General features: G+C 35.2%; 1 protein-coding gene across 13 annotated transcripts in view; it reads right to left on the bottom strand.

Moving 5' to 3' along the window:
* The window catches only part of MKLN1 (muskelin 1), a 389751-nt gene that overhangs the window by 52721 nt on the left and 322603 nt on the right, over positions 1–14427 (bottom strand). For 12 of the 13 annotated variants that reach the window (XR_013414653.1, XR_013414655.1, XR_013414654.1 and 9 more), the window contains 2 exon segments: positions 9609–9830; positions 5443–5572 (listed from right to left, as the gene is read on the bottom strand). Coding sequence is in view for 10 of the 13 variants with exons in the window: in XM_077994952.1 (XP_077851078.1) it covers positions 5443–5572; positions 9609–9830 (352 nt within the window). In the remaining 3 variants the exon portion in view is untranslated. 13 annotated transcript variants of the gene reach the window in all.

The raw sequence follows: 14427 nt of genomic DNA, 5'->3' as shown, positions 1-14427 counted from the left end.
TGGAATTATAATTTTATTTCTTAAGTATGAAACCTAAGTTCACCTAGACTTTTCTTTGATATACAAAAGTCAAGTAGGGATCCAGATTTTCCCATTCATTCATATTTTATTTATTTATTCATTCATTCATTTATTTACTTACTTACTTATTTAAAGAGAAAGAATCTTGCTGTTGCCCAGGCTGGAATCAGATTTTCCTTTTTTAAAAATACTGCCAAGTCTTAAGCAATGTCTCCATGTCATATATTGTTTAATCTATTCTTCGTCTCTGACTGGAAATGCCAACTTTACCATATACTAAATTCTCATATGCATTGGGGACATTTTTATACTATCTGTTCTATTTCATCCCATTAATCTGTACCAAACTGTAGCTTTATAAATAACTGGTAGTGCCAGTACTACTTCATTAACTTTCATTTTCAAAATTGTTGTTAGTGTTCTTGCATGTTGGTTTTTACGTGTGAACTTAATAATTCTCATTTACTATCAAGTAACCTAAATTTCATATCTAAAAATACAAAATACTTTTGTAAAATTGTAACTAGCAAAAACACCCCTGGGAGAGTGGAAGGGGGAAATTAGGGAAAGTTATTATTACCAATAATTTTGACAGGGAAAAAAGTAGATACTCTACTAAAAAAGTAGATACACCAAATACAAAAGATACTAAACTGACAGCAGTGAAGCCTAGTTATGTTGAAAATAAGCGCTACCATTTTCTAGTTCAGTAACTAATCTATGTATAAAAGTATATGAGTAGGAAAAGTTCCTGGGTTTTGTAAAATGCTTAGTCAAAAAAACATATTTTTTGTATTTTAACAGATAATGATAAAGTACTGTTAAAAAAAAAAAAAAAAAAAAAGGCTGAACCAAATACATTTTAACCAGAATGTAAGATACCTGCTTATGACAGCTAATGACAGCAAATCATTAGCTTCAAAATCTTCTCTGTGTTGCTGGTTTGGCTTTACTCATTTAATTGGTAAAAGTATAAAAGGATCAGAAACATAAGGAGTTATGACTATACTAATTTTTTAAAATGTCAGTAAGCACAATAAGCACATTCCTAGGGCCGAAATGAAAATCAGTATGATTTTGCTTTTAAGGTTTTCATAAAAATTTATTTATAGATAAATCAAGTTCTGTAGACATAACTCACATAGTCCTCATATCTTAGTTTCACAGCCTGATTACAGCAGAAGGGAATGAAATTTAATTTTCAAAATTTTGGAGATAGATGGTCTTATGATCAACTGGTCCAATCCCCTCATTTTCAGATGAATAATCAGGTTCAGGGAAGTTATGTAATTTTTCTAGAACTGCAGAGGGCTGAGTGGCAGACCCAGACAAAGAGAGTACCAAGTCTTCCGATTCTCAATTTGCTATTCTTTCAATTGTACCAATCTGCTACGACGGTTAGAACAGGATGGAATAAAAAATGGCAGATGTGGGAAAACAGAGTGGACAGAATTTAAAGATCAAAACAGCTAAATACATAACTACTAAAGAACAAGGATCAGGTTGTAAGAGCTCAGTATTACCAATACTTGACTTAGCATTTGACAAATGAAGAAGGTTCAATATATGTTTCTTACTTGAATGAATATGAACAGGAGAAAGCACTCTTACTACAGCAGACTGAGTTTCTATAGCAAACTACAAAACTCTGGTGGTGTGACAGATCATCTTCTACACATACATTTCAATTAGTGTTAAATACAGAGCTTACATATGGGGAATCTGCTAAACCCCTTGTGTTCACAGTCTTATTGCCAAAAGTTTCTCAGAAATAAACTCAAATTTTAGATATGCTGAATTCTGATGTAATTATGTATGTGTTAGACACAATGCTAATAAATCCCTTAAAGCAGCTGCCAATCCATTGATTTAAATTATAATTTTCTTCTGCGGAGAGCATAAAATTGTTACACTGTAGTTTAAAAATAGGAATTAAAGTTGCTTCAGATCTTTAGATGTTAAATCTAAGATGGTACATTTAGATAATTATAAAGAGCAACAATTTAAGATTTTATAGTATCTGACAATACAGAATTACATAAACAGCAGTAATTTTACTATTAGCTATACCATCTCGGTGATCTCAATAGTTCAAACAAATTTATTCTATGAGCTCAAACAATCCCATTTGATACTCACATTGTAAATACAATTTTAATCAAATAAGCCACATTACTGAATCACAGATAAACACAGTAATTATATGTTAAGTCCATCTCAAATTACAGTAATTAACTGGAGTAAAAAAATCTTTAGAACAACAGTTAACAAACAACAGAATGATTAATAAGCTACAGAGCATCTACATAATGGATAAAATTGGTGTTTTCTAAGAATATTTTAAAATGTGGGAATTTAAATAGTATTCCACCTTCTTAAAAGTACTTTTCATGGCTTACAATAATCTAGTAAGAGAGAAAAAAATGTACTTTTTAAAAGTGAGGTAAAAGTAATTCTATGGGAGGGCAATATAATATACCATGGTTCTGATGTGAGGTTTTTTGAACAGTCTAACTTAGTTCAGTAAAACACTTTTAGGAGATCTAGAGTACTGAAACCACTGAATGCTCTTTAAGAAATCGTGAACAAAGTCTTGTCTATTTCAGCTGATGTTTGTACAGGTTTTGAAAAGCACAGTCAAGATTTTATACAGCCAGATGAATACCTAGAATTGTGTTAACAAGGATGGCTAGAGCCACATGTTTTTAAATTTCTAACCTGGGCTTAAGGCATTAGAGAATTTTGGGAGACAACAATCTACAAGCTAAGATCTGAGAGGTAAGCAGTACAAGTTAGCTAGATTTTGGAGGTGAGAGGAAAGTGATTCAGGTAGGAGGAATAGCATGGGCAAGTATCAAAGGCAAGTAAAACACACTATCTATAAAGATTTAATATTCGGTGGTCGTGAAACAGAGAGTTGGTGGCAAGAAGTGTACAGATACGAAGTACAGGACTGCAGAACTGAACTGGGGCACATCATAAAAGAGTCTGTGAATTACGTTAAGTTTAGACTTAATCCTGAGGGCAGGGAGAAACAAGATTTAAAGTGAAGAAGAACACCTATCAGGTTTATATTTTAAAAAATATGTTCTTTTCTTCATTAGCACTAATCTAAAGGTAAGGTTGTCACTTTATTTTTCCTCTCCATGTACAACTGTAACTCCATGAAGATAGGGCCCTCATTCACAGTTGTACTCCTAGTGCGTAGCTTATTGTCTGGCACACAGTAGGTGACCAAAAAATATCTGCTGTATAAATGTTAAGGCATATGGTTCTATTCTTTACTGGTAACACAGAATAGCTGTATTCTGCTTGCAGTGTGGAGAATGGGTTGCAGGGAGGGTACACAGGGAGAGGAAGTCTAGAGACAGAGGCCAAATAGGTGATGTTAGCCCAAACTAGTTCATAGTGAAGCAGCAATGGGAATAGAGAGATGAGGCAAAATTGGCATGATTTGATGTTAACTGGCTAGATTAGTGAACCTGAGGGTAGCACTAACATCTTTTTGTGAAAATTAAGGCACCCAACAGTAACACCAACCAAAACTAGAGGGTTAACCCATCTCTACTCCTAGAGCAGCCATGAACGGAGACAGTATTTTCCTTAAAATCTAATTTGGGCCATTTACAAATGTGGAAGCAAAAGCTGAGACATTAGGTAACTTGCCTAAGATTAACTAAGGACTGAAATAGACTCTGGAGAGCCAGAACAGTGGTTCTCAATCCCAGCTGCATATTAGAATCCTCGAGGAGAGAGAAAGTTGGGGGAGAAGTAAGAGGGACATGGGAAAACGAATGGAAAGGAAGGAAAAGAAAGAAAGTGAGAGAGGCAGAGATGGAGGGTGGGGACAGAAAAAAAGAGAATAATTTCCATTTCACTCTAATATGCTAACAGAGCCACTGAGGTTCCTCAATTCCAAGTATAACTGCAACAGTTTTAGGTGGGAAATTTTTCGAAGTAATTCTAACCAGATGCTCAACCCCTGCCATAAAAATCCTCAGTCAACAAGCCTTTGAACTAATGCAACTCACAGGAATATTGTCAAAATTAACCACTTGGAAAATGTACACCTAGACAAAGAAGTGGTATTTTCAAAACTTAAATCAGATCAGGACACTGATATTAAACCTTTGAATTATCTCCTATTTTATTCGGAAAAAAAAAATCCAAACTCCTTGCATTTGTAACAAGGCACTAAATACTGCGACTCTTATCTCTGTAGCTCTAACCTAGTTTCATACCAACTTTCCCCATCCTCAATTCATACCAGTCCCACTATTTCCGAACACCCCAGGTTCCTTACTGCTTTGGAAACTCTGTACTTGTTCTTCTCTCGGTTCTTCACATGGTTCTTCCTAATTCTCTACTTTTCATCTTAAATCTTAAAGATTATCTCCTCAGAGGTGGTTTCCCAATCTACTCTGTCTAAATGAGACCTCCCCTGTTACTCATTATCAAAACATCCAGTGTATTTTCTTCATAGTACTTAGAACACAACTGCAGGTCTCTCTCCACTAGAATGTGAGTCCTCTGAGGGAAAGGATCCTCCAGGTCCATAGATGAATCCCAAGTGCCTAAAATAATATTGGGCCTACAGAAGACAATGAACAATGTCTGTGAAACAGGTGCTTTTATCCACATTTTGCAAATGAGTCATTAATAAAAAACACCAATTTATAAGCAACAGTTAAAAAGAAAAGCTGATCAAATTTCTCACCCTACTGTTCAAATTAGCATTTTAAACCATTGCACCTTAATCAAAGTCACTCTTTTATGTACAATAATCACAGGCAAAGCAACTACTATGCAGGGTAACTGTAAATGATCAAAACAGGACACTTTTGAAAATGAATGGTGCACTATTAATAATTATGCCAGGGCAATATGCATAATCTAAGCAAACCAGCCATTCCATTACTAATAACCTCTTGGATGCTGAGTTTTTAAATTTACAAGGTGTTACCAATCCCATGAAGTTCCCCGCTTAAGACACACACCCTACTATGCTAGTGCCTAATATAAAGATCACTACAGTGAAAACAGAAGACGAAAAAAATTAGCAAACATAGAATAAAAACATAGAATAAAAAGTTTTTAAGCTATTGATTCTTGCAACCCGCCCCCCAATCGAAGGATTTCCTTCGAGCAGAAAGTATGTGAATTTCTAAATGAATTGTTTGTGTGTGTGCTTGTTGAGGGTTGGGCGGCGGGTTGCAAGAATCAATAGCTTAAAAACTTTATACATATTTAAAAACAGATAGAACTGAATAAGCTGATAGAATTTTCTTTCTCTTACTCAGAATTACTCAATTAAGGAAATAAAGAAAGGGTGAAAAATGATTAGAAAGAAAAGAGAATGAATTGTAGTTTTCTACCTAAAGTAATTAAGACATGAGAAAAGAAATCACTCAATGCCCTTACCCATCCCAGAGTCTTTCTTGGTGCCATCTGATATTATGTCTACATGATCAGAGTCCACATCATAACTAAAGAAATCATTCAAATAGGTCTTTGATCGCTGGCCACCAAATACATATAAGCAACGATTTTTCTGAAAAAGAAGAAAAAAAAGAAGAAAGGAGAAACTTGTCACTTCCATGAAGAACTCAGAATGAGCCTTTAAAAACTTAAACCTCTACAAAAGTAATTTTACAATAGATCCCAATGGAGCTGGAATAAAAGGGAAAGAGGAAGCTCTCTACATATTGCTAAAAGGTGATCTCTAGGACATCCTGTTAAAGAAGAAAAGCAAGGTGCAGAATGATATATTCAGGTTCCTTCTTCCTTTGTGTAGGAATGGAGAAGGAGGAACATCTGTGTATGAGACAAAAAGAGAGGGAGAGAGGGAAAGAGAAAGCGAGAGAGGGGAAAAGTGAGAGAGACAGCACGCGAGCGAGAGTAGAGATTTTTTCTTTTTTTCAAAAACGAAGTATAAACCAAAACCTAATAAAGACAGTTACCTATAGTGGCAGGAACAGAGCAGGAAGACCTCTCCAAAAATACCTTGACATATGGTTTTGACTTTAGAACCATGTATATGCTTTTATTTAATTAGAAGACAAAATTAACTAAAAAAAGAAAATCTAAAATTTGGGCAAAAAAAATCCAACAACAAATAAACCTATCTGTATACAAAGATACACTCACACAGAGAAGTAGTATTTCTAGTGATTTTAATACATACATTTTGACTACCCATCCCTAGAAGTCTAAATCCTAAACAGAAAAATAACCAGAAACCAACATTAAACAGCACTCAGTGATTCTGTTGTTAGCTTTTTTACTGTGAAAGCTATTACAGACAGACAAAGCAAGTAATGTTATGAAGCAGTATTTTAACCTTAAAAGACACAAAAATAGGCCAGGCATGGTGGCTCACACCTGTAGTCCTAGCATTTGGGCAGGCCAAGGTGGGATGATTGCTTGAGACCAGCCTGGGTAACATAGCCAGGCCCTGTCTCTACTTCTTCTACTTCTTCTACTTCTTCTACTACTTCTACTTCTTCTACTTCTACTACTACTACTACTACTACTACTACTACTACTACTACTACTACAACAACAAACCCAGGTGTGGTGGTACACACCTATAGTTTTAGCTACTTGGGAGGCTAAGGTGAGAGGATCATTTAAGCCCTGACACTCAAGGCTGTAGTGAGCTATGATCTGCACTCCAGCCAGGGTGGCAGAGCAAGACCCTATCTCTAAAAAAAAGAAAAGCTATAAGTTACAAAATAGAAGACATTAAGATAAAAAATATTTTATTTGAATTAGACAAATCAGTATGAACTCACGATTTAATTCTTCTCTTACAAAAAAAGATACATAAATATGTGGTGGTGGTGGTGTGGGGGTGCTCCTACTAGCCAAAGAGAAAAATTTGAGCATCAAGAAAGTGGCTGGGTACAGTGGCTCAGGCCTGTAATCCCAGCACTTTAGGAGGCAGAGGCAGGTGGATCACCTGAGGTCAGGAGTTTGAGACCAGCCTGGCCAACATGGTGAAACTCTGTCTCTACTAAATACAAAAAATTAGCTGGGCGTGGTGGTGCATGCCTGTAATCCCAGCTACTTGGGAGGCTGAGGCAGAAGAATCACTTGAAATTAGGAGGCAGAGGTTGCAGTGAGCCAAGACTGCACCATTGCACTCCAGCCTGGGCAACAAAAACAAAACTCTGTCTCAAAATAAAAGAAGAAGAATGACAGCACTGGATAGAAATACATCAAATATGTAACATACTTAATAATAAAATTTCTGTACACTTATCATTGGTTAGCTTTGGAGCCTCAAAGTTAACTCATTAATATGAAAAACAATAAAGGAAAACAATCAAACATTTATACTGCCTATTCAGTATGCTTTACATTTCAGGGTAACCAAAAGGTTAATGAGAGGAAGTTTTTTTTTTCTCCCTCCATAATAGGAGAATCACACACTTAATAAATGCAGAGGAAATGACATCATTAGAAAAATCACCATCTTACACATCCTAACGAAATTTAGGCAACGAAAGGCTACAAAAACCATTAGGCACAAGTTTGAAAGAAAACTTTATAATTGATCAGTCAGGCTAATAACACCCAACCTATTAACATCATCGAAAGCATGACAACCAGTTATTAAATGCTTCTTTATATTTTGCAATCAGAGTGTCTATAAAGTATTCTTGCACATTCTCCCTGGCCCCCAAAAAAGACAGTGAATCTAAAATCAAGCCTCTGAGTGCAATGACCAGTTTATAGGAAATATGAAAGAGGAACACATTAAATTACACTACGAAGATAAAATCAAAATCAAAACTGGAAACATGGGAGATTCTAGAGCACAAATGTCTCGCTTAGTGGGTTGTGTGTGGGGGGGAGAATAGGGAATAGGAGGAAAGAATACTATTACAATTTTTTAAAAAATGTATGAGACATAACAACCAAATGCAAAATACCTTTTTTGAATCTTGACTTAAACAAACCAACCAAGTAAAGATATTTTTCAGTATATTAGAAAAAAAGAACACAGATAGAATATTAAATGATAATAAAGAATTGCTTTTATTTTGGTTGATAATGATACTACAATTATGTTTTCTTTCTTTTTTTTTTTTTTTTTAAGAGAGAGAGTCTTGCTATATTGCCCAGGCTGCAGCACAGTGGCTATCACAGGAGTGATCGCACTATTGATCAGCATGGGAGTTTTGACCTGTTCTGTTTCTGACCTAGCCAATTAACCTCTACTTAAGCAACCTGGTGGTCCTTCGGTCTGGGAGGTAACCATACTGATGCCAAACTTAGTATGAACAACTGATCAAGCACAGTGCAATGTGGCCCAGAACTGGGCTCCAGCAATCCTCAGCCTCCTGGGTAGCTGGGACCACAGGTGTGTACCAACACACCCAACTGTAATTATGTTTTTAAAAAGCCCTTATCTGTTACAATTATACACTATAGTAGTATTTACAAGTATGATGATACAGTATCTGGGATCTGCTTTAAAACACTACAGCAGGTGCTGCAACAAGAAAGGAATAATAAAAATTTTAAAAATACTCCAGCACAGTAAAATTTAAGAATAAACTTAAAAATCAAAGAAACATCAAGAAAATGAATGAAATTAAAGTGGAATAGCTGTATGAAAAATGAGCAGATTATTGATGACTGCTGAAACTAACAAATGAGCACACAAAAATGTATTATTAATTATATTATCCTCTCCATTTTGTACAGAGAAAAACATGTTTAAAATACATGTTAAAGAACATGTTTAAAATATTCCATGATATTGTTTTAGAGCTATGTTCACAGAAAGAAGACCAAGATTTCATTAAAACATCTGAAAAGGTTAAAAAAAACTCTGTATGTTGGTTTTGCTGATACATTTATTATTATTATTATTATTATTATTATTATTATTATTATTGAGACAGAATCTTGCTCTGTCACCCAGGCTAGAGTGCAATGGCATGATCTTGGCTCACTGCTGCAGCTTTTGCCTTCTGGGTTCAAGCCATTCTCCCACCTCAGCCTCCCAAGTAGCTGGGACTACAGGCACAGATCACCATGCCAGGCTAATTTTTGTATTTTTACTAGAGATGAGGTTTTCGCCATGTTGGCCAGGCTGGTCTCGAACTTCTGGCCTCAAGTAATCCACTGTGCCTGACCATTGCTGATACATGTAAATTCTAATTCTATAAAATCAAATCTTAAATTCTTTGTACTTAATGGAGAATAGCAGAAGGGAAAAAAAGAGAGAAAGAAATTGTCCTTCTAATTACTAAGAGAAATTAGTAAGTGGAAAGACCTAAGAAAGGAACAAAGCTACAAAATCGATTTAAGCAGTGAAATTAGTCGTGAGATTGCCTAGATTAGTAGTCAGGTAATAACTACTTAGGAATTACCAGGCTGATGGGAAGAGTCTCACAATTAGCCAACAGTTCACTGTTAAAGAAGTTTTGTCTTTCTCTGTCATTGCTACACTAATCATTTATTCCTAAGGAAAAGTTTTTATCACTTCCTGGAGAATTAGATTTCACCACTTCTTTTCCTATCTAGGTATACATGATAAAATAACATTTACGCAATGTACGGAATATTCTTACTGAGTGGAATAGCATGCAGTGTCCTATTCGAGACTGGATGTCCTCAGGCCCAGCATTACAGGAGTCCTCTCGAAGAAGTTTCCAGGTTTGACATTGACAGTTGAAAGCAAATAAGCCACTGAATTGTGGTTCACTGGCTCTGCTGTCATCTACGCTGCCATTACAAGTCAAAATTCTACCACCAAAAGTGTAGATCATGTGTTTTTCTGAGTCCATACACATCTATCAGAACAAGGCAACAGATTGAATAGTTTTAGTTTGTTCCTGTCATATGTGCTAAAACAAAACCAACATGTACAGTTTTACATTCTCAAAAAAAAACTAAACTTTGTCCCTAATGACACTAAATATCACCCGATTATCATATGCAAGTTTATAAATACTTTTTCAAGTTGCCATTTTTCCCAGTGAGAGTAAAAACATGTTGGGATAAAGAGCTTTCTGCTTTCTTGAAACTGCATAATTTTTACCAAAATCAACCAATGATACATGAGGTGTAGATTGATACGTAAGAGTGAATACTTATCATATTTCGGGTGAATAGTGATCATACTCTCCTTATTAAAATTCCCTTTCATTCTAGGCAAGCATCCTATTAATATTACTACCATTTATTAAGCGATCAGATATGCAAATAAGAGTGGTACAGCTAAATTCATCTCTCTGCATTTATTTTTATAAAACCCTTCAAATTATGTTACAAAACAGTAGAACAAACAAAAAGACATTTACAACAATCAAGTCTCCAGACTGACTTCTACAGAGTAAAGAACTCTATCTGCTTTTAACAAAGCACTATTAATTTTCTTTGAATTAAGCTATACACTTCATGTTTAAAAGTCAAGCTTTATTCTTCCATTCTTCCAACTCAAGATTGTAGCTTTTCTCAATCTCCTGACCTCATGATCCGCCCGTCTCGGCCTCCCAAAGTGCTGGGATTACAGGCTTGAGCCACCGCGCCCGGCAAGATTGTAGCTTTTCATAAAAATGTATGAGAAAACAGCCATTTGTCATGAGACAATAAGAATCAAATTCTGTTTCAAATAATACATAAATCCAAGTTGGGAATTAGCTGTTAAACGTAAGTGGCGTTTATATAAAGAATAAATTGTGTACACAAAACATCTATGTTTTGCTAAAAAAAAAAAAAACTAAACATTTGATATTCAATTCTTCTACCAAATTACTTCTGCTACTTATGTATTTTTGTATTTTTTTAATAAAAGGCTATTTTCATATATGTGTGTGTGTGTGTATATATATATATATATATATATATTTTTTTTTTTTTTTTTTTTTTTTCCTCCCCGAGACAGAGTTTCACTCTTGTTGCCCAGGCTAGAGTGCAACAGTATGAGCTCAGCTCACCACAACTTCTGCCTCCCAGGTTCAAGCAATTCTCCTGCCTCAGCCTCCTGGGTAGCTGGGATTACCCGCATATGCCACCATGCCAGGATAATACTGTATTTTTAGTAGAGACGGTGTTACTCCATTTGGTCAGGCTGGTCTTGAACTCCCAACCTCAGGTGATCCACCCGCCTCGGCCTCCCAAAGTTCTGGGATTACAGGCATGAGCTACCATGCCTGGCTATTTTCATAATTTTAAAGGTATTAAAAAATTGAGGTTATTATTATTAAAAAGAAAAGATTCTAACATCTCCTAATTTTTATCTACCACTAAAAAGATCTACCTCATTAGCCATTTCCTAGGTTTCTCAAAGACTTCTATAAATTAAGATGAAAATCTATTCCCTAAGGGTGAAATCTTGGTAAATATGGTGGAAAAACAAAGATGTCTGGCCTACCACAGAAAGTATTCCTATTTTTTAAATGATCATATAGTTAAAATCAGCACATTGCTGAAGACAACTCAGTTTGGCTCCATCCAACTACTGCCTCCGTTGAGGGCTCCATTGGAGCTGGGTCACATTTCCCTTGCTGAAGTACTTCAGACTCAATCACTCCAAATATCTGGGAACTATGCTGAAAATCTTTAGGGACTCACATTAAATGAGTTTATTTCCATTTTTTATTAACTCACAGATTCATACTAATGGCCAATCTTTGTTACCAACCCCCTACCTTTCTACTTCGTATGGCTACAAAGAGAGTTTCTTTCTTTTTGAGGATATTCAAGCTTAATTTTGATGTGGCTTACTCTCATTTGTTTGCAGGGCTGAAGTATAAACATCCTTATCTTGGTAGTTCTTCCTAGGACACCAGTCTAAACCAAGAAACCTTTTAATATTTGATTTCCACTCTTTTGATTTGTCATTTTTACTCTCCAAAAAAATTTCTGAAAAGCTAGTAACTTATTAAACTCTGTATGATAATGTCTTTTCCATCAAAGACTTAAAAAAATCTTTAAAGCCAAAAGTTTAAAGACTATTCATTTATTATGTCAGGGGTTAGATATTTAATTTTTAAAATCAAACAAATAGTGGATAACCACTTATTTTCCTGGGAAAAATTATTTTTTGAATCTGAAAATGACTTTATTTTACCCTATCACAGGAATACAAGATTGGTAAGGGTTTGGCTGGGTTCAAAATAATCGTCTCCTCACAAAATTTGAAGATACTGCTATAAAGCCTTCTAGGTATCCAGTGTTACCCAACCTACCACTTTCCCTTCTACAAACCTCCAAAAATGCCTCATGACCCAGTGAGAATATCAATGAGCTGAGATCTTCAATTCTTCAACTGAAGTTTTTCCTGCTACTTCTTGGCTAGCTCACTTTCCATTTTCTAGTAATTTCCACAAAAAGTGATTACACTTGAAGGACAGTTTGGCTAGATATAAAATTCTTGGCTCACACTGTCTTTTCTTGAATGTCTTCTAGATGTTGCTCTATTATCTCCTGGCACTGAAAGGAGATGTAGAGAAATCTGATACCGGTCTCATTTTAGTTCTCTTATAGGTGACTTGATCATTTTGTCTACTTGCTATAAAATGATCTCTTATCTTTTATAGTCAATGTTATTAATATATGTCTTAGAGTTAAGTATTTGGGTCAACTTTTTCTGAATATAGTATGCCCATTTGATATGTGGAGTAAAATCTTTCTTCAGGAAAATGTTCTTGAATTCAATTGATAAATATTTGTTTTTTCCATGGTTTTGGTTTTCTTCTTTAAAGTCTCCAATTACATATATGTTGGCTCTCCTCTGCCTACCTTCCCCGGTTAATCATTTTTACCTCTTTGTTTTATCTTATTCCTATGCTGTATGATCATTACCTATCCTTCTTTACACTCTTTGTAGATAAGTCTTCATTTCTGAAAGGGGCAATATACCAGGATATAACTTTCATTTACTGTTATTTTTCTTTTTATTGTTTTTCTTTAGAATGTCTCTCTAAAGCTTTATTTATTGCTTTTTAGTTTTTCATATATAATTGAGTTGAATTTTCCTGGACCAGATGACTTTACAGAGGATTTCTGTGGAAGGTGGATATTCTTGCTCAAGAACTCCTTCCTCTGTTGCTATTGAATTGAATGATTCCTTCAAAATATGGCACTTCTGGTGAAGCCATATCTTCTCTAATTTTATGAACCTCATCTGGCTTACAGGGTTGATCTCAAGCTTTGAGCTCCCCAAATTTCTTACTGGCCATTGCAAAAGGAGCCATCATTCCCACTATGTTTCCTTCACTTTTACAAAATAGTGCTTTCTGACATATATCACCTCTGGATCTTTCTGGGTACTTTACACATGTTAATTCACTGATTCTTCCAGTGGCTGCCCTGGGTGCAATCTGTGCCCTGTCCCTGACACTTCTCACTATGATATACAACTGCTAGGCTCCCTCTGCTTTCCCAGGCCTCCCTATTATACTGTTGTGAAAAGTTCTGAATATTTCAGTTGTTTTTGGATAAACTTACAAGGCACTGGGAGTTGTAGGTTTACTCTGGCTCTTGATTTTGCTGAGAGAGAGAGTGTGTGTGTGTTTAAATCTTTTTGCTTGATTATTATTATTCCTGGAAAACCACACAAAGCAATATCAAGGAAAGCTTGAGAACTAAACTGCCACTATGTTCTTAAGAAATCCAGAAGTCTTTAAATTTTATTTTTTAAATATGTTAAAATTAAAAATGGCAAATAGCTTTTAGGCATGTTTGTATCGTATAGCTTTCTCATATTTTTATCAAATTTGAACATTAAGTTTTTAAATCCTAAATTGTCATGAACACCACAAGCTATTTTTGGAGTGTCATAAACACTACAAGTATAAGTTCTAACTTATAGCTTTATTTGTATGAAATAGAATAGCAAAATGCAGGAGCATACAGATTACTTGCTCACTATTACAGGGCTAGTTGTTGGCTGAATGAGTACTGAAATCCTTATTTCTTCACCCCCAGTGTTCTGCTGTACCACCTAATCAGTTGAAAACCATGCATTATTTAATAGCACCCAGCTTCCAAGAAACATCCTATTTTATAAAATCAAGAGACACAAAGGCCACACCCAAGAACTCTCTACATGCTACTCCTAAGCTATTCTTTTTTTCAATCTGTTAAAAAAAAAAAAAAAAAAAAAAAAAAGGACATCAGCATCTTTTGTAAAAGAAATACATAACCATTTGGGAACAAGAGAAGAAATTGTTCCCTAACAATATTATCTGCTGATATTTCTAAAAAATCAGAACCAGCCTAACTTTTCTTGGCATGCTTATTTTCCACATGAAGAACATTGAGGGTGTCAGCGGGGATGTGCATAGCTTTGTGGAGCTCAGTTAAATAGAGCCAACAGAAGTTCCAAATTTAAGCTGGGGAGTATTTCTAAGAATACTGGTGTTGATTTTCTACCTACCACTT

Source organism: Macaca mulatta, chromosome 3 (assembly GCF_049350105.2).
Source record: "Macaca mulatta isolate MMU2019108-1 chromosome 3, T2T-MMU8v2.0, whole genome shotgun sequence".
Classification (NCBI taxonomy): domain Eukaryota; kingdom Metazoa; phylum Chordata; class Mammalia; order Primates; family Cercopithecidae; genus Macaca; species Macaca mulatta.
Note: the sequence above shows the minus strand (reverse complement) of the source record. Positions and strands in the feature narration are given on the sequence as shown.